This window comes from Tachysurus fulvidraco, chromosome 3 (assembly GCF_022655615.1).
Source record: "Tachysurus fulvidraco isolate hzauxx_2018 chromosome 3, HZAU_PFXX_2.0, whole genome shotgun sequence".
Classification (NCBI taxonomy): Eukaryota; Metazoa; Chordata; class Actinopteri; order Siluriformes; family Bagridae; genus Tachysurus; species Tachysurus fulvidraco.
In genome coordinates this window covers 12294686-12315345 of record NC_062520.1, presented here as the reverse complement: position 1 = coordinate 12315345, position 20660 = coordinate 12294686, and the positions used below count along the sequence as shown (strand labels likewise).

Sequence of the window (20660 nt, the reverse complement as noted above, 5' to 3'; positions counted from 1 at the left end):
CAATCCACCTACTGGCATCTATTTAGAAGATAGCATGAAAGAATTTTATAAAACCAGTACAGTAAATTACAGCTGAACTTCAGTCTGCTCTGTTATCTTTGTACCATCAAATTATCATCTATAAAAATTAAAGACAAAAGCCCTGAGGTCCTACACCAAGTGTACACTTTGGACATGTTGTCAGGGTGTGAATTTTTTTTTTATTGTTTTTTTTTTCACCCACTATACAAGTCATACATAATTTAATTCATTTTAATCTGAAATCTACCATTGAAATTGTACCTGGTGATGGCTGGCCTTAGCAAGCTCCTGGTTAGCAGATTCCACATGTGATGAAGTTGTCTGAATGTATTCCTCAATGCTGTCTGTAAAAAAAAAAAAAAAAACAAGAAAAAACATACCAACAGATTTATTATGCATGTTTTCTGCAGTACAGCAATTAGTTCTGGAAACTAACTTGGTTGTTAAGATCAACATGGTACTGTTTTGCATTGTTCAGTTTACTCCTTCAGGTGGTGAAATTTGTCACACATTTATATCCGTCAGGCACATTTGATACATGACTATAATAAAGACATGCTCATACACCTAATACTATTTGGAAATGCTGCATTTTTTCTTCACATGCCTTGCAGACACATGTGAAGGATACAGCATACAGCAGGTTAAGCTTGGATGAAAGGTGAATTTCTAGCACTTCTTCTTAACTTGTCATATGATCAAATACACTACTTAACATATGGTTTAATACAAATTAAATAAAATAAGAGATATATGTGTAGTCTCTTAAAATCTAATACCATTTGAAGCTGATAAATTTGGCATATGACCTCTGGTTATGCGATGGCTTTATCGTCTGGAAAATAATTAACAGATAATCAAAAAAAAAAAAAATAAATTTTATATCTGTGTTTTAATTTTTGAGGGGCAAAAATGGCAGAATCACAAATGTTGGTTCACTATGTTTGGCATGAAATAACGGTTTCTCCATGTAGTGCACTATATGTCTAACAGAAAGCCACTGATATTCAGATGGATAATTCAACATTGGAACTCTGAGATTTTCTACAGGATAAAGAAAAGATCAATTTTTCCAAAGCACTCCCATTAATGATAGGGTTAATACTGTAGGTCCAAACTTAAATATTTGATCCACCAACACAGACCAGTACTTTCTTTATTCTAACCTTTTACAAAGTACTTCATTTTTATCATCCTTTCAAGGAAGAATTAAATCGACTTCAAACATTTTCTAGAGTGCAGATGACCATAACTGAGTCTGTAATGCTGTATTTTGTGTTTCACATTGCACTGATTTGAAATAAGGTTTCCATCGCATTAATATCTGCATCTGATATATTTCAAGATTAAATTTGATCATGACATTTAAATTGAATGTTTGTGAAATATCGGTGCCCTTTTAAATGATGATGTCACTATACAATAAGGGAAACAAAAATGGCTTGATGTCTTGGAAATTTAAGTCTACCTGATGAAAATAGACGAGAAATGCACAAAAGCCAGGTTGTGCTCTTGCTTTCTTAATTTACGTGAAAGGCATCCATTTATTAGTTTTGAATAATCCAAATGAGTTGTCTTGTACCAATGCACATGTACTTATTCTACCAAGTGAGAACTTTGATTCAAATGCAAACTCAATTCCCTTCCCAATTAAAAACAAATGTGTGGTTCAGCACACATGGGGGCACAACTAAGGCAGAAGTGAATGAGTTACAGCAGGGTTAAAGCAGTGCAGGCTCGGCAGCAGCAAACGCTCAGACTTCACCTCCGTCTGGCTGCTAGAACTAATGATGTTTTGTTTATCTTTTCTGATTTGATTTGGTTGTGTTCTCTGTTGCTGCCATGCCAAGGAGAGATACAGTGACATACAGGGAGAGTCAAACAGACTGAGAATCATAGGCTTTTATTTGGCATTTTATCCAGATGTTAAACAATAACAGTTACTATCCCGTTATTCAATTATTGTCCAGTTTAGACACTCTACAGATTATCTATAATCTGTCATTTAGAAGCCTATCAACGGAATCTCATTAGCGTGTCATATGATGTATATTGATCGTTTAACAATGTGTCATAAAACATATTAATACAGTCCACACATTCTGGAGGTTAGATTGCAAAAAGAGAGTGTACTAGATGTGCAGAATAAACTCAATTCTGTGCCCAGGTGTCTGCTTATTTAATCAGTTTTTTTTTTGTTTGCTTTTAAGCCATGCACTCAGTTCATTAATCAGTGTGAATATGGGAAATAAAATAATCTGTGAAAGCCTGTGAAAGCTCTTTCCTGCCTCAATGAGTTGCCTTCGTGTAAATAATTAGCATACATGCATTTGATTGGCCACCACAAGCTTCAACAGGGGATCTTCTAACGAAGTCACAATGTCTCTGAACTATAGCAACGTAACCTTAGCCGGAGAAAACGTCTTAATTATAGTCAAACGTATTTAGTATTTCCTCGAATTATTATAAACCAAATATAAGATTACTAGATCTATTTCTGACAGTCTATGCTTTAAAATGCCCCACATAGGCAAAACAGATTTATAGTGATAAATTTATTTACAATTAGCAAATATGGCGATAGAGCAAACATTGCTGATTACCAAAAGTAACACATACAGTGTATTTTTTATACACTATATGGTCAGAGGTTGACCACCTCTGTGGGCACCTGACCATCAAACAAATAAGAGTTTGTTTAAGATTCTATTCCAGACTTATTTTCTCATTAAGCCACAAGAGCATTAGTAAGTTCAAGCACTGATTTCAGTCTGCCTGGGGTGCAGTCAGCATTCCAGTTCATGACAACTGTATTGTTGGGTTGAGATTAGGTCTCTGTACAGGCATCTTCGGTTCTTCTGAACCAACCTTGACAAACCACGTCTTCATGGACCTCATATGGGCATTGCCTGTCAGAACATGTTTTGACATCTTAGTTCCAGTGAAGGCAATTCTTAACGATACAGCATAAAAAACATTCTATATAGTCGTGTGCTTCTACTTTTTTGGCAACAGTTTAGGGAAGAAACACACAGTATAGGTGTCAGGTATCATATTTTTGGCCATATAGTGCATGTTATTCAGTGCTGCTACTGTATTTTTCTAAGCTCGGTTTAATCTGCTGAAATTCTGGGCATGCATTCGGGCTGCAATTTTATATATTATATTAAAGGTTTTTTTTCCAAACTTTTTAAAACCATTTTGAGCTTAACAGCTTTAGTGGTAGACTTTTTCTGCTTCATTGTACTTTTTTGTACTAATTTATCTTTGCTTAGCCTACCCTACAGTATGTGGTCTCTCACTAATGCCAGTAAGGTCATGAACTTTTAGCATGACAGAGGAGCTTGGTCAAAAGGTCTCAGTAAGTTACATCAAAAACAGCATATTCGGAAAGGCAAGAACTGAAATTATCTGGATTTTACATGAGCGTGTGGGTGTGTGTGTGTGCAAATGACCAGCCTGACCCTCTTGGATTAAGTACTTCCTCCTATCCCTTTTTTTTATCACTGATCCATCATCCATGACCAATTACTGTACCTGTAAGAAGCCAGCAAAATAAAATGAAGAATGAGGCTCTTAGAACCACGAAAGGAAGATGACACATTGTGCTGTCATATAATCAATCAATATTTCAATAAGCAAGAGTGGAGAATGAGGTGTGGGTTTGATGGATCACCAGACATGTGTGATATGAAGACCCTGCAGGATAGGTGACATCTCACTATTGTTAGGCTGAGTGCTCTGGGTCATTAGATTGAAGTATGATATTGGGGAATACCATACAAAGTTAAACAAACCTTGTGGTCACAGTGAGTCATGTCTAACACCACTGGGAGCACTGTAGTAAGCAACTTTTATTACAATAGCTATAAACACAGAAAACCATTCACAACATGTTATGTTCACTCTCTTAACCACCTGAATTATTCATATTGCATAGACAATGGCATTTAGCATTATTTATTTCATTTGTAGAGCTGACAACTTTGCAAGCAGGAGCATCAAATTATTAAAGGTATGTAGTTTGGATGTTAATGATGTTACAAAATATTCACATCTGCTCTCACCTGGTCACCCCTCTATACTTCCCACACTTTTAATGAAGCCTTTTGCATGCATAGGCAGAGCGAAATAAAGTTATTAGCTGTGAAAATGTTCATAACACAAGCTACAGAAATGCAATACAATGACTGATGCTTTTTAATTTCCTCAAGCTCAACATCCCCAATTCATTAAGGAATTACAAGAACAAATTCTCCAAATGACTCTAAATAAAATGAGCTCTTATCTGAAAACTCCTCGGGCACTCACTTACACATGCACAAACGTTCTTGAATGGTGCAAATGGCTCAAAAATGGGGCAAAACTAATCAAACAAACAATCATTTAGGGAGGCAGCAGGCTAAGTCATAAAACATATGCCTAATTGGCTTGGAGCACCTTTTAGTCAGTTAATAAGCATAGTCCATGTGTCCATGAGGGCATATCAGCTGTATCAGCGAAGAGCATATGAAGGTGAACTAGACACCAAGTTGAACACACACACAAATAAGAATATTATGTTTTACAAAGTTCATGCACAACTTTTTGTCATCCCTACACACACCTGTGTGTTTGACTTGGTATGTCTAGTTCACCTTTGTGTGTGTGTGTGTGTGTGTGTGTGTGTGTGTGTGTGTGTGTGTGTGTGTGTGTGTGTGGTGGCAGCAGCAGCAGCAGCACAACATGACCTGTAGTTTTCTGAAGCCTGTCACAGCACAAGAGTAGAGGCTTTGTTACAGCCAGTCAGCCGGTTAGAAGCCCTAATCTAAGCTTCCTTGATATGTTTATCTTGGCCTGTCCACCCTCCACCAATTCCATACACCATCCACACAAACCCATATACTATACAAACTGTCATCCACTGAACCGTTGTTTGTATTGGACTTAATAAACACACATGTGGGGCTCATGTTTTCAAGGGTGACGAGATTTTTTTTATGTCAAACCAACAGTTAGATATCATTGTTTGCCAAATTTGATTGACTGATTCCAGTCCAAACATCATAAAACCTGCATTATCCAACTCTTAAGTTATGACCTGGATACTTTGGTAGAATTAAATGTTTCCTCTTTAAGAAAAAAAAAGAGGATAAAAACAAAAAAGTTTTGTTTTTGTTCATTAATAACAACATCAATAATAATAATAATAATAATAATAATAATAATAATAATAATAATAATAATAATAATAATAATAATAATCTTTCAGTCTCATATGCTTTATTTCCACCCACATTCTCCAAACCCAATAAATTTAAAATATAAATGTAAAATTTAAATTTAAAGAGAGTTACTAGCATCTGCTTATTGATCCTTGGATATTGATCCTTGGATATCTTTGAACAATTGTACAAAATTTATACAATTTACAACTACAGTATATGTGGAGCAGCATTTTAAGAGCCCCCAGGTGGTCCAGCGGTAGGATCCCATGCTGTCATTGCCATGGACCAGGTTCAATTCCGAACTCTCAGGGCCAGTCCTAAACCCGTAAAATGGTAGGGTTGCATCCAGTGTAAAACCCGTGCCAAATCTAATATGCAGACCACTTGATCCACTGTGGCATCCCCGAACAGGGAGCAGTTGAAAGAAGAAGACAAAAAAAATGTCTCTGCCCTGTATTTTTCCCTCCCCCTAGATATATCTGTTCATGTTTTCGTGGGTTTTTTCTTTTTTTTTTGGTTTAAAACAAATGTTTCAGAAAGAACAAAATAAAAAAAACCTCCAGTAGCCAGATTCATCTGACACTTTACTGCAGAAATATTCCTTTTGTTCATTCATTCTGACAAATACATAAAACAAAATTATGAAGCTTTACCTAAAAAAGACTATGTAGTCAAAATAACAATTTTATTCTGTACATGTCCTATTTTGTGTGTGTGTGTGCGTGTGTGCTTAATAAGCAGCACGACACATCCACTACAGACGTGAACTATAATACACCGTATCATTTCCCATAATTAAGTTCTTGCTTGCTGCCTAGGGTTAGGGTTAGGAAACTCTTTATTCTGCTACTGGCTATTAGACATATTACAAACCATTTTAGACTCTCCTGAAGCAGCTTATGAACTGATTTACAACATATAAAATGAGATTTATGTATCTTTCAACAGCAGGACTAAGGATGAGTTAAAAGTCACCTGATAGCTGATCCACTGAACATCAAGAAATAGAAACTGTTCTATTCAATTAAAATGAAAGAAAAACCAAATAATAATCAACGTTTATAGTCTACTGCATGTGCATATTATATATTTTAAAAAATAAACACAAATGGTTGATATTTTAATAAAGTTCCGGTAATTTATTAGGTTGTTGGTATTATGCATTGTGTTAACTGGGTTAGAATCTTTAACAGGTTTATATGAAAACGGTCACTAATTATTTAAGACACTTTACTGTGTATTGATCCAAGGAAATTGGACAGACTGAACTGACCTTGGCATAGACATCAGTTTCTGTGTTGTATTGCGTCCTCTGATTTTTACTTGTCGAATGCAGGTTCCTGCAATGACTCAGAGCTCTTGTAAAGCCTTTGTGCACCACAATGCGTCCATCAAGAGTTTTGCTCTATATTCATCATCAGTGCTCACTACACTTGCCTAGAAGCATTTAATCAGAAGTTCTTCATTTATCTACATACTGTATATTTATCTATACAAAATCTTGTGAAAATGTACCATATTTTAATTGTAATTAATAATTACATTTTTAAAATATTATACATTTCTGAATCATGTCATGCAGGCTGAAACGGATCAAATTTAAATTTTTTAACATAAAAATACAAACATGCGTTTGTCAACATTACCATTTATGTGCTCTTTTTCTATGAACTGCATAATAATACTTTGACCAAATGTTAGAAGCAAAAATTAGATTGTCCCATTCGACCACTACTAGTTAATATTCCAAGGAGAATTAAATAAAATTGTATTCAAAATCTTAATGAAGTTCTGAATACCCTTTTTGGTTGAAGGTCTTTTAATGCATTTTCATAGCACGTCAACGCTGCCTGTGAACTCCAACTTCTAGAACTCATCACCACCTACAGTACAAACACAATCCCTAGCTCTACACACCACCTGCACATTTACAGTCTTCCAGAGATCTAATCACACACACACACACACACACACACACACACACACACACACACACACACACACACACACACACACACACACACACACCTGTTGCCAATTAAACACCCACACACTCACTGTATAAAAGAATCATTCATTCACAATAAACTTTGAGAAGTAATGATCAGTGTGCCTTACATATGTCCGTCTATTAAATCACCTTTTTTTTTATTCTTGTCTCAACCGCACTGCACTGTTTGCCAATGACCTACCTGACCACCTGACCTATTTCCTGTTTTTGATTTATACGTTGATTCTGTCTCGTGATTCGGAATGATTTTCTTGGATTATTAAATTGTTGTATTTTTTTCCCCCTTACGTACATACTTGCCTACACAGACTACACAACCCACTGTACTGCCCTCGACCTATTAATAATCTGACCTGAGCAGTATCGAGAAGCACAAAGTATGAACAGTAATCTTTTAATTTTTTATTTTTTTTGGGGGGGGAAAAACTGCTTTTGATTTATACAGAATAAAGATGAAACTGAAAGGGGAAACCAGAAGCTACAGTTCTTTGTTCAATTATTCCTTCCATAAATTTCCTTTTTGTTAAATTTTCATTCACGTCTGCCAGACTTTCTTCTGCATGTGTTGAAGAAGATAAAAAATAGAGGAAGCGTGGGCAGAGAATCTCTTTACTGTCTTGAATTAACTCTATATATGTTCGACTGACAACACACGGTCTTCAGCAAGCTGTCCTACTGACAGAAAGCCACAAAAGGAAGAATGGTAAGGGTAAGATGAAGAGCTAAAAGAATGGTTGAAAAGGCCAAATATTTGAAAAAGCCAAATGCACTTTATTGCTCCGTTTTATTGTACTCTTGCTTTGCAACCTGATCTGTTCAGAGACTTTCACAGTTACATTATATTTTGATTTCTACAGTTATGGAAAATGAATAAAGGAATAAAGAGTCTTTTGATATTTCTCATTGTCTAAGTGTCGTAACTGAAGATCAAATTTGGAAGACATATTTTACTTTGCTTCATCTTTATTTCAACCTGTCTTCAAAGAAAGCCCTATGAGTGTGTGTATATATTAGGGATTGCAACTAATAACCTAAATGCAACTGTATCGTCCACTCTGCAGAGTGAGTTGCCAGGTCATCCAGATGAATGCATTTCGTTTCACGAATTTCAAGAGTTTACACATAAATAGTATAATATGAAATAAATAATGAAATAATAATTTATTTCATAAATTAGCGATACACAGGTTTCGTTAATCCGTTGCACTAATTAATTTTCGTTACTGACAGTAATTTGTAAACTGCCTGTTGTAACAGGCAGTAATGATTAAGTAACTTTACGCGACTAAAAATGAAGTGAAAGTGAACAGTCATGCAACCCTGAGTAGATATATTTAGAGTGCATCTTATTACAAAGGCATATCCTTAAAGTCTCCTTGAGGAATTTGCCATCTATTCATCTACTAGTAGAAGTATTGGACACAGAGGATTAATTAAAATTTTGAGACAAAAGGACACTATGACCGGTAGGTACCAATTAGAATATAAATGGATTAATTTTCCAATAGGGACAGCATTGCAATATGTCTCTAAGGGGCTGGATAAAGTATGGTGGTTTTAATTTAAGTTAATAATTTCATCTTAAATAGGGAACTTTTGCTGAATGCTTCCTTGTGGAATATTCACATTCCAGTGTTTTGACTTACAATTGGCAAATGAATATGACTCTCTTCAAAAGCAATGAATAAAATAATAAAGGCCGATGCATATAAATGGAGATAAACGGTTAAGGTTAGAGTGTGGGGTAGGGTTTCTGCTCATAGCTTTTCTTATAACTTCATTCATATGAAATATAATTAAATTGAATTCTGTGCAAAACCTTTGTGCAAACCAGGCTGGTACAGTATATAAGAAACAATTGTTAGCTCTTCTTAGCGTCCTTTTGAGTGAATGCACCGTGCTGATAGTCAGGTGTTCATATAATTTTTGCACAGACCGCTTAAAGGTGTACTGTGAAGTTGTCTGTGAGAACTCTTTTACGTCACAGTCATTCGACTTTCTCCTTTCATTTACGTACCTCGCCATCTACTACAAAATATAAATAGTATATAGTTTACCAAAATGTCTTGGAAATGTTTGACTTAATATTTTATTAATTTACTTAATGTTTTACTAACTTTACCTAGTTACTTATGCTAGTTTGTAACCTTGCCACACATTTAGCGAAGCATTAAGAATTCTTCAGTAATTTTAGATAAATTACTACAAAATGACTAATATTATTTAGATGATTTTCTTTAATATGTTTATGAACAAGTATGAATATTTAAACCCATATTTCTCCAATGCATAAAGCAAAATTAGTTTGACACGATGCGTATCTTGCTAATCATAATTGTTGTTGACAATACCATGTCAGATAAAGATAAATAAAGACACACATATAAAAATGTAATGAAATACCTCCTTTTTGTCTTAGGGTGCTTACACACCTATAGTTCAGTTCATTTGGTCTGGACCAAAAGCAAAAAATGATACATTGTAGCTTTTTAGCAGTTATGGTTCCTTTTCACACCACACTGATCGTTCTGTTCCACACCAGTTGAAAAGAACCAAAATGCAGTCATGTGATAACATCCACATCACTCATTGGCCACATGTCTTTGAGCGTATTTCCTAAACTGCTTCTCGATTGGTCAGAATAAACGTGCGGGAAATTTCATCGAAACTCCAGAAGTAAACAAAAAGAGGAAAATACAGCATACAGTACACCATGGAGAGACGACTGCGTGCTTCAGTTATGTTCGTGGTTGTAATCTACTACATCGCTTGTATACAGCATTCTATGCAAAGTCTTAATTTTCAGAATGAAGCATGGATGCGGCATGAAAATATCATTGCACTGCAAACGGCGAAGACGCATCGCAAGACACTTCAGGAGGCGGCGAGCATTACGTTTGCTTATCTTCCGAAAATATTGCCAACGACCCACTACGGCAGCTGGTTTAGTCCAAAATGCGCAATACGTTTTGTAGTTAGTTCTATTCAATCTTGGGACCGTGTTCTCACCACAAACGAACCGTACCAGAGTTCGTTTGAAAGGAGGACTCGGTACGCTTGTTTGGTCCGCTTTTGGTGCGCACCAGAGTTAGATTGCTGCATTCTCACCTGCCCAAACGAACCGGACAAAATGAGCAATCGAACTCTGGTACGATTCAACCGAACTAAACAAGGCAGATGTGAAAGCACCCTTAGACGTTCCCCTGGCTCTTTTTTCGTGTGCATCGTATAACCAGTGTCCTCACTAATTCACAAACTCAGTGTTCTCTCTGTATCCCCACAGATCTGATCTGAGACAACACTTCAGCACGCTCTGTCTCTGATGTATTGAGTCAACTGAATCATTATCGAGTGTCAGTGTCTTCTTTTCCTCCACTCCTGTGCAGCAGGGAGTTTGAGAACAAAGACAGATGAGGAGGAGTGATTGTCAATAACAGGCCTAACTAGTTTAACACAAAGTAGTCCTCACTTCAGACATGGAAACACAAACACATCAAGCATGGGCAGACATAATTAAAATCTCACCTATTGTGTCTCCTTGTTCATGCACCATGCTGGCCAAGTCTTTCATAATCTGGTTCACATCCAGCATATCTCTCTGAAGAGAAAAAAAAAAACACAAATTCAAAATCAAAACAAAGACTGTAGGTTAAGTCTACACACAGCAAAGATTAAGAAATATGAACTATTCTTTCTGCAAAAATAAAGGAGAGAAAAGGATGGTTAGTGTGTTTAGGATACTCAACCGCAGTGATGAGAGATTACTGCAGATCAATAAACAGTCAAGTGTTAGTGAAACTTTGCAGCTACGTTTATCCAAAGGAGAGCAAACCCATAAAAATCTCCCAGTCTTGTGTTTTTTTCTTTTATCCATTTTCAAGCTGCAGTAAACATGACTTTTTTTCAGCCTAGGCCTAACGCAACATGAAAGCATCTAAATCCTGTTTAATCTATCGTTCCCTCGCAGCTTCCCCTCGCTTCCATCCACAGCCTGTGCGCCTGCAGCTGGGCCGGTGTTGCTGTGGCCACTGAGCCATTCATCACAGGTGGCCGTGATTGTTTGGGAAACTGGCAGCCCTTCTAGCTCTTGGCAAATACCATCTGGCTGGAGCCAAAATGGCCTCTGGCAAACCCCACGCTGCTAAAGACTTTTTTGCATTTGTTTTTGGGCAGTCTAGTCAGTCACACAGGAATGGCTTGACAACATATTTATTTTACCTGCCAGTGCCAGTCGAATTCATTTTGTCAAATGATAAAGAGTTAAGCATTCTTTTGGTTACTTATTAGGGAGGGATTTGAGGATATTTTGAAGCTAGAAAAAAGAGAGCAAGATGCAAAAAAAAGGAGAAAGTGATAAATTGAGAGTGTGAAGAGTATGAACATATTGATTAGTAGAGTGCTCTAGTGCTCTGTGCCCTAACACCTAGGGTAAAACTCGCTAGCCATGGCGGCTGATGTGCTCCAGCCTACGACAGCCATGAAGTTATATTCTGCATATACTGTTTAGTTGCCACTAGTAAAGCTTAGATGACTAAGAGAAGATATTTGCTTTAGTCCAGACTCTTTGCTTAGAGGCAATAAAAAGGCAGTGTTGAAAACCGTTACCATACTGACATGGATTATTTTCCAATAACAGCATGTTCCCAAGTGTTTTGTTTTATACCAAAGAAATTTCCCATGGTTTCCAATTTTTAGTGAGTAAACACAACACACATAATTTTGTTTTGAGTTTGTTCGTGGGTTGTTGTTTTTTTTCCTCAAAAACTGCAGCTTGTTATGTTACTGAGAAAACAACACCTGCATAATCTAAAGACTTTCCCATGTTGGGAAATGTAAGAATTACAGATTTACTTTTGAAGGTTTCCAAACCCTGACACTGGAGACTCCATTAAAAAAAATAATAATAGTAATAAAATCGTTTTTATGTATCTGCAATACAAGTCCCTGTGTAGGTTGTGACAAAACAGTAGCATAGTAGATTGAACCCTGCAAGTGGAAATAATAATAAGAATAATAAGAATCAACTTTGTGACCAATCCGAATCATGCATGCAACAGAGTAATGTTAATGATTGAATATAACACAGCCTTTCCTCACAGCACATTAACTTCCTTGTTAACTTTTGAGATACAATAGAAAAGACAAAACAACAATGTAAACATAATACACTGAATGATATCAGACAGGAGGTCTATTTGCTCCTAATGCCATCCCTGTGGCTTCTGTCACTCATCCTGTTGTTATTGTGTCTGTGGGTTGGGAAGGGAGGGAAGGAGGGAGGCAGAGTAAAAGAGAGAGACGACTAAATAGGGCATGGAGGTTCTCTCATTGTTTCATTAGACGCAAAATGTCAGTGTGAGAGCCGGATATCTGCTTCATCTGACATAGAGGGAAAGATTGCAGCACACTAAACACACACACACACACACACACACACACACACACACACACACACACACACACACACACACACACACACAGTAGAATCTGAGTGTCAGGAGTTTTCGCATCCACACGATTAAATGTGTGGGTCGATAAGGCACGCGATTTCAGAAAGAAAAAGAAAACTTTCATGCAGGAGAAGGATGACACCTCCATACCCACAGGAGTCACAGAAGTGACAGGAGATGAGTCTGAAAAAGAGAGGATATGAGAGTATAAACCTTCACAGGACCATCTGAGATATTAAGGAGTCCAGGAAGAAAAAGGTGGCAATGTAGATAAGAGTTTAGGGGACACAAGCGGTTACAAACAGAAGTTTCATGTAAGTGCACATGTTGCACTACAGTGTTACGGTTGTTTTTAACTATTTCACTGCGGACCCTTCATACTAACTGCATAACATTCATTCATTTGTTCATTCATTCATTCATTCATTCATTCATTTTCTACTGCTTATCCGAACTAATCGGGTCATGGGGAGCCTGTGCCTATCTCAGGCGTCATCGGGCATCAAAGCAACTGCATCATCACATTTCCTGGTAAATTCCTACTTTAAGGCTGCAATTTTTTTTTGTTTTTTTTCTATCCACATTTTCTCTTTCCTGTCCCTCTCCTTAAGCTCTTCCTCGATTTGTTTTCTTTCCATTCTGCTTTATGTTGTAGCCCAATTAAACACATCATTTACATAACACCCACATTCATCACAGTGATCCACAGCTTACTATACACTAATGGATGCAAACGGCCCTTTTGTGTGAGCAATACTGCTGCAATTAATGAATTGTAGAAACAAAAACACTCTTGAATGTCTTAATTTTATTTTAACAGGTGTAATTTTCTTGTCAAATATTCATTCAAATCATTTTGAATAGAAAACGTTTCTCTGTGTGGATATATAATCACTCTAATAAAGCATTTTTAAATCAACCATGATTGCACCTGCATGGATCGATGGGATCAGCATAGGGTGTTCATGTGCTAACACAGAATGGCTTGCAAAATGCTGACATTCACATCGAACAAGTTTAATTTGATGGCTGTGATTTTATTTCTGATTTTTTGCACAGTATGTCAAAGGTCTTACGTCTATTTCCCATAGTTGAAAATATTATACTGGGTGTGATGATATGGATAGATGATAGAGAGAGTGAGAGAGCAAGAGAGAGAGAGAGTGAGAGAGCGAGAGAGAGAGAGAGAGAGAGAGAGAGAGAGAGAGAGAGAGAGAGAGAGAGAGAGAGAGAGAGAGAATCACTCCTACTGAACCATAAAATACATATGGGAGTAAACTGTAATTCAAAGGTTTTAAGTTCCATAATAGCCCCAGTGTAAAATGCTCACTCAGGCTGCCAGGCAATCAACTCTGAACATCAAACTGAGTATAACATAGTGAGTGAAGTACTATAAAAGAACAGGGAAAAAGCTAAATATGAGAAAAAATGGCTTTCATATCTTTCATCTGCCTAAGCTTTGATTATACAGTGCAAAGGTGATCACTTAAGATACAAATTAAGATTAAAAAAGTTTAGCATTGGCAAAATAATTGGTCTACCTGTCATTTTTCATTACTTGGAGACTGAACTCATAATGATTTTGGTGAACAGCACATTTTGCTGTGGTTAAACTAAACAAACCAGTATATAAGCATCCTCCTTGTAAATATGATGTAATTTATTATAGGTTATAAATGCTATAAGGCATTTATTTATTTATTTATTTATTTATTTATTTATTTGTTTGTTTATTTATTTATTTATTTATTTTTGTTTAAGTAATTAAGATGAAAATAGTATCAGGAAGGCATCAGTTGTTTCTCTTTACATTTTTTAAACCTTCTTTTCATAGTAATTACTGAAAAAACAACTTAAGATAGCAATTAAATTTTTAGTGTTATTACCCTTTCTTTGTTGTAATGTTTAAAAGAAAATAAATAAACATAAAAAATAAAATCCGCACATCATCAGAATGTCAGTAAATCAATGTGCAGCAAAATAGGAGAACTTGGTATGATAAATTACCTTCTCTTGTCAGAATAAAGTGCACACCAAGGAAGTAAAGAAATAAGGAACCACACAAGGAAATAAGTTTCTAGGCAAGGACAATGGTGAAACGTAATAATGCCTTGAAAACACTCTCCACTCAGTTGGGGCTCGTTCATCCAATGGGCCCTAAGTGAGACAATATATATGAACACAGTTTATTTAAAGCAACTTAAACCCATATACAGCACAATTCGTGATTGTACTTCTGCTGCTCTGGGTTTAGTCATGGCTCTTCTTTAAGAAATGATCTTACACTGTGATCCTACTAATTTTGATTGACTAAACCAAATAAATTCTACTGTTAATTGTTTAAGTTGCAATCATCACAAGAGATAACTCTCAATCTCAGCACATAGCCATGAGCAGTAACTTGTGTACATGTTTATAGGAGTTTTTACTGTAACGGCATATCACTAATGCTGCTGATACTTAGTTGGTTCCAAACTAGAGTAGTGTTATGCATATTGAACTTAACTGGAACTGGGCTGATAAATGCCCTAATCTGGCTCGCTATTCAGTTCTTAAAACAAAACTTTCACTCCTTTAACGGCTTGAATTTCTTAATATTGTCTATAAGACTATGTTGAACCCAAGTGTCTGACCACTTAACCTAACATTTTCAAAAAACATTAACATTTTCAGTTTTTTTTCAAGCATTATATATTTACACATTTTATTTCAAAGCATTACACATTCATTTATTTCATTTAATACGAAATAAAGACATACATATTCGGAGAGCTAAACATATAGATTAATTTCAACACTAGCTAGTTTCACTGCATTACACTGACGCACAGATGCCATGAGTACACAATAAAAGTGAAAGAAATGATTAAAGGGGAGGTTCAGAGAAGAGGCAGGGGAGAAAGAAATCAGACTAAAAACTTGAAATAATCATTTTCCTTAGACTAGCCAACACTGATTTATAAATTTGAGAGTTACAAACAAAATCTGTCTTTATAACTTAGATATTTGAAACACATTTTATACGGTAAGTGTTTCTTTCAAGAAAGCATGTCCTCTGTCTAAAATCTTAGTTTGTGAAGAAACAGGTGATGGACTTGTGTAAATCATGCCCTTGCTCTTTTCTTTTTCTGAGTTTCTCTCTCCTGTTACACTGCCCCCACCCCAAACCCCCACCCTTTCTCTATATAAATGTGTTTAATGCTGATATAAGATTCCCCTCACATTTCCAGCCCTGGCCCAAAGGCATCGGGCAACAGAATGCAGTGTCACTGCCACAGCAGAAAAACTGTTAAGCAGATTTACGCACATGCTTACTGCAAGGAGAAAAAAAGAAGCCTGAAAACAGCTTAAGCACAAGATGTCTCTTTTTGCCCTTGCTGAATAAATGGTTTATAATGTAGAATCAAATGATTTCTCTCCTCCTTTAGCCCTGAAACCCACAACTTTGAGTGCACATTGCCTGTATAATATAATAGATGCCTGTGTCTCTGGGCATGTATAAACTAGACAGAGAGAGAGAGAGAGAGAGAGAGAGAGAGAGAGAGAGAGAGAGAGAGAGAGAGAGAGAGAGAGAGAGAGAGAGAGAGAGAGAGAGAGAGAGAGTGTTCAGGAGTGAAGCTATGCAGCTCAGTCCTACTTGGGTTTGAAGTTAATTGTCAGTTAACAGAAGCCTGAAAAAGCTTTTTAAATTGTAGATCCAGTAAATTGCCTTAGAGTCCATACAGTGCTGTTCTTTATGCATAGTCTGTTATCTGGACAATGTTGGTGTAGACAGTCCCAACAGCTAGTCACAAGCCACACAAAGCATCCTAACATATGGATGATCAAGGATTGAAGTCAATAATGAGAGCTGTTATTTGACAACTGCACAGGCCATGCAGTTCATAGACATGACGCTCAATTTCAGTCTATGCCAGCCTTTCTGGTAAAGGACAAAAGTTGTCTTGATCAGAACATTATAAGTGTTCACACGTTGTCCCTGTACAGATTAAGCAATGCTAGTAGTAAAACTGTGAGTGTTCCATCTTAGACCATTTTGGTATTGCCTGAATGCCTTTCCAGCAAAAATGGAATTAGTAACAGTAGATGCCTTCCAGCAAGGCTGGGGAAAAGGGGTCAAAAAGAACAACCCTGAACAGGAAAGGAAGATGGAAAAATAAAATTTGACATCTGGATATCAATGTACATAAGATAAAAGCTGTGTAGCTAGTACTGCACCATTCACGAACACCAAAAAATTCATATGTACTAATGCAAGCTGACAGCAGCACAGTGGCATTTTACAATAACCAAAAAGATCTCTTGAAAATAGCAAAAGAGGTCATTAACAGCTGCATAGTGAAGCAATCAAACAACTGAAAACAAGGGTGCGGCAAATTCACAGAGAGTTTCAGTTCATTTGAAACAACTACAGCAGAGCAAAAGTCAATTTATTTGTAAACAGGCAGGGAACTAAGTGTGCTCACAAATTGGGTTCACAAATGCCCCTTTTCCACCAAGGAAGTTTGAGTGCTGGTTCGGAGTCAGAGCCTTGAAACCAGTTCTTTTCTTTTTTGACACCCAAACCGGCTCTGAACCAGGAAAAGTGGTTCTTAATGATAAAATAATGTTATGTACTTTCACGATTACAACCTCTGTTTATACAAATTACATGGAGCTACACGTACACGTTGGATTCACTGCATTTGGATGCCAATGTGCATTAATAGTAAAGCAACATCCTCCATTGTTGATGTTGTGTTTGCTGCTGCTGCGCTAACGTTGCTGGGAAACATGACATGTATACAGTGATGTAAGACTTGGCTCTGTGATGGCATGAAAAGGCAAACCGGTTCTTAGAAGGCTCGCCAGTAGAACCAGCTTTGAACCAGCACCAGCGCTAGCTCTGAACCAGTACCCGGGTCTTTCTGGTGGAAAAGGGGCAAAACAGAACAGAGACAGAGGCTTTGGGTCAGGAAGAATTAGTGCACAACTTATCAAATCTATATTCTTTCCCTCTGTTGTCAATGCTATAGAAAACACTGCAACATGGCCAAACTTGCTGATTTTGGCTGACCATGGTTTTAGTTTAGTTGTTAACTATCCTTACGGTACAATGTTCCATTCCCACTAACCTTAAGACCTGACCTGATGTCTCAGAATCAGAACATACTTGTCAGTAATGCAGAACTGGCTGCATGGATTTCTTTACCAGTTTTTACAATCTAAATGTTGCTTCGTCACAATACTATGTGCTCTGCAGAATAAATGGTTCCCATGCTAAGTAAAACATTACTATCCTTAAGATGCCTACAGAGGGGAGGACAAAGCTCTGTATAAGCAGGCCAGGAACCTACTGAAAAAAGAGATCAGAATAGCCAAAAGAAGATACTCTGCAAAGCTGAAAACCTGCTTTTCAGCTAACAATCCTGCATCATTGTAGAAAGGCCTGCAAGCCATCAAGAAATACAAGAGATCAAACACCCCCAACATAGTATGTGCTCTGCACCACCGCCACTGAAGCAAACAAAAACCTGGCTGACAAAATCAACACCTTCTACTGCAGGTTTGAGAACAATATCTTCACACCTCCCATCCAACCCAGCTCACTGACTGCTCCATCACACCTCTGGGAACCCCTTTAACAACTCCTCCCAGCACTCAAGTTGCACTCACGATTTGTGAAGAGGATTTGAATCGGCTCTTTCAGAGACAGAAGACAAGGAAAGCTCCTGGGCCAGACGGGGTCTCCCCCTCCTGTTCACCAGCTTCCTGACAGGCAGGAAAAAACAGGTGAGACTGGGAGGTATTACCTCCAGTATTCGGACAATCAGCACTGGAGCTCCTCAGGAATATGTCCTCTCCCCACTTCTATTCTCCATCTATACTAATGACTGCACTTTAAGTGACCCAACTGTTAATCTCCTGAAATTTTCAGATGATCCTATGCTCGTCTGTGTCATCCAGAGGATGTATTTTCTACATCAATTAAGGAAGTATGGTCTGTCACAAGAGCTGTCGATGCTGTTCTACAGTGCAGTCATTGAAACAGATTGCAACACACAGTAAAAACAGCAGAAAAATTAATTGGTGCCGCCCTGCTCACTCCCTAGGACTTGATGATACAAGAACCAGAAACCGGGCAGGAAAAATCGCTACTGACCCTTCACACCCTGAACATAACCTCTTTCAGCTCCTCCCTTCTGCCAGGCACTACAGAACTTTGCTTACCAAAACTGCCAGGAACAGTTTCTTTCCCCAGGCCCCTTATCACCCTGATTAAGGACTCACCATAATTATATTATCTGCTTCATATCTACAAGTACTGCATTATCAGAACTGTCAGTCATCACATCATCTGTGTGTGTTACACACACTACTGCTGCTGCATATTGCATAAAAGCTTAGTATTGCACAATATTGTTATTTGCTCTACCATGCACTTCTCACACTTTATGTACATAATTGATCAGTCATATATTCTGTATTCATATCTAATACTCGTACTGTCTATTTTGTCTATTGTCTATTGTCTGTATTGTCTTATATAGTCTGTTTTGTCTGGACTTGTATAGTATAGTGTTATTTATGTCTGTACGTTTGAGATTCACAAACAGCTGGAACCAAATTCCTTGTGTGTGTCAACACACTTGGCCAATAAACCTGATTCTGATTCTGATTTTGAAAGAGGAGAATATATCACAAACTATATATAAATGCTATTATTATCAGAGGTGTCTGTCATGGCCAGTTGTGTCATACTGTAATTTAAAGTAAATCTTTATTAATTAAAAAAAATGTTCTCGTTGAAGTAAGCTACAGAAAATATATTACATGCTCTGCATTAATTTTTGCATGTAATCACCGATAGCAAGGTAGCAAGATAGACTTTTAGGTTTTGTAAATCACAGTGTGGAATGCTAAATCAGTTTAGTTGCACTGACTCTCCCCTGTATTTTGCACGGCAGAAATGCCTCGAATTGAATATTTATTAATGCAGAATAAAACGTTATTTTACATATTTGAAAGATGAAATCATTCATTCAGCTTGTAAGTAAACCAGCTAGCATGCTTTTGCTGATGTTCTAAAGTTTGGACACGTTTTTACCCACAAAAACTTTGAAACTGGGGCCTGTCTGAGACAAGAGCGGATAGATACTGTCATCTTTTCGAAAAGGACATCTTTGTATAGGTCAAGAGGTTTATTATATTAAATGCTGTATGCTGCCTTGATGTTACACCATCAGCATACTTAACATGAGAGAGGAGAGTTTGTTAAATCACTAACCATCCAGGTTTTGCACACACATGCAGTAAAATGTGGGAAGTTCAATCTGCCATAATAGCATGATGGGGCTTACTTTCATTATTACATGTAAGAGCAGAACTTAGACAATAAGTTCACAGCATTTTGCTTTGTAAGTATTTCAGCCATATTTTCAATGTTCTTGTGACCATCAGAAGTGGTAACTGACATTAATGCAAAACTGTAACGTGAAAGTGAAGTGACATACGGCTAAGTATGGTGAACCATACTCAGAATTTGTTCTCTGCATTTAACCCATCCAAAGTGCACACACACAGCAGTGAACACACACCCAGAGCAGTGGGCAGCCATTTATGCTGCGGCGCCCGGGGAGCAGTTGGGGGGTTCGGTGCTTTGCTCAAGGGCACCTCAGTTGTGGCCGGCCCGAGACTCGAACCCACAACCTTAGGATTACGAGTCAGACTTTCTAACCATTTGGCCACGACTTGCCCCACATTAGGCCACGACTTGTTTGGTGAATATGATTGATTAGTTTGTAAGTCATTCTATTGAGTATAATAATTTTATAATAAGGGGGCACGGTGGCTTAGTGGTTAGCACGTTTGCCTCACACCTCCAGGGTTGGGGGTTCGAATCCTGCTTCATTCTTGTGTGTGTGGAGTTTGCATGTTCTCCCCGTGCCTCTTAGGTTTCCTCCCCCGGTCCAAAGACATGCATGGTAGGTT

The 20660-nt window shown here is 37.3% G+C and overlaps 1 protein-coding gene across 4 annotated transcripts in view; it reads right to left on the bottom strand.

The window, feature by feature from the left end:
* The window catches only part of tsnare1 (T-SNARE Domain Containing 1), a 147532-nt gene that overhangs the window by 55001 nt on the left and 71871 nt on the right, over window positions 1-20660 (bottom strand). For 3 of the 4 annotated variants that reach the window (XR_003441073.2, XM_027149940.2, XM_027149939.2), the window contains exons 9-10: window positions 10765-10837; window positions 283-365 (exon numbers count right to left, since the gene is read on the bottom strand). Coding sequence is in view for 3 of the 4 variants with exons in the window: in XM_027149940.2 (XP_027005741.2) it covers window positions 283-365; window positions 10765-10837 (156 nt within the window). In the remaining variant the exon portion in view is untranslated. Of the gene's footprint in view, window positions 1-282; window positions 366-1970; window positions 2931-10764; window positions 10838-20660 lie in introns of those variants that run through there. The other variant, XM_047811776.1, reaches the window with a different exon arrangement.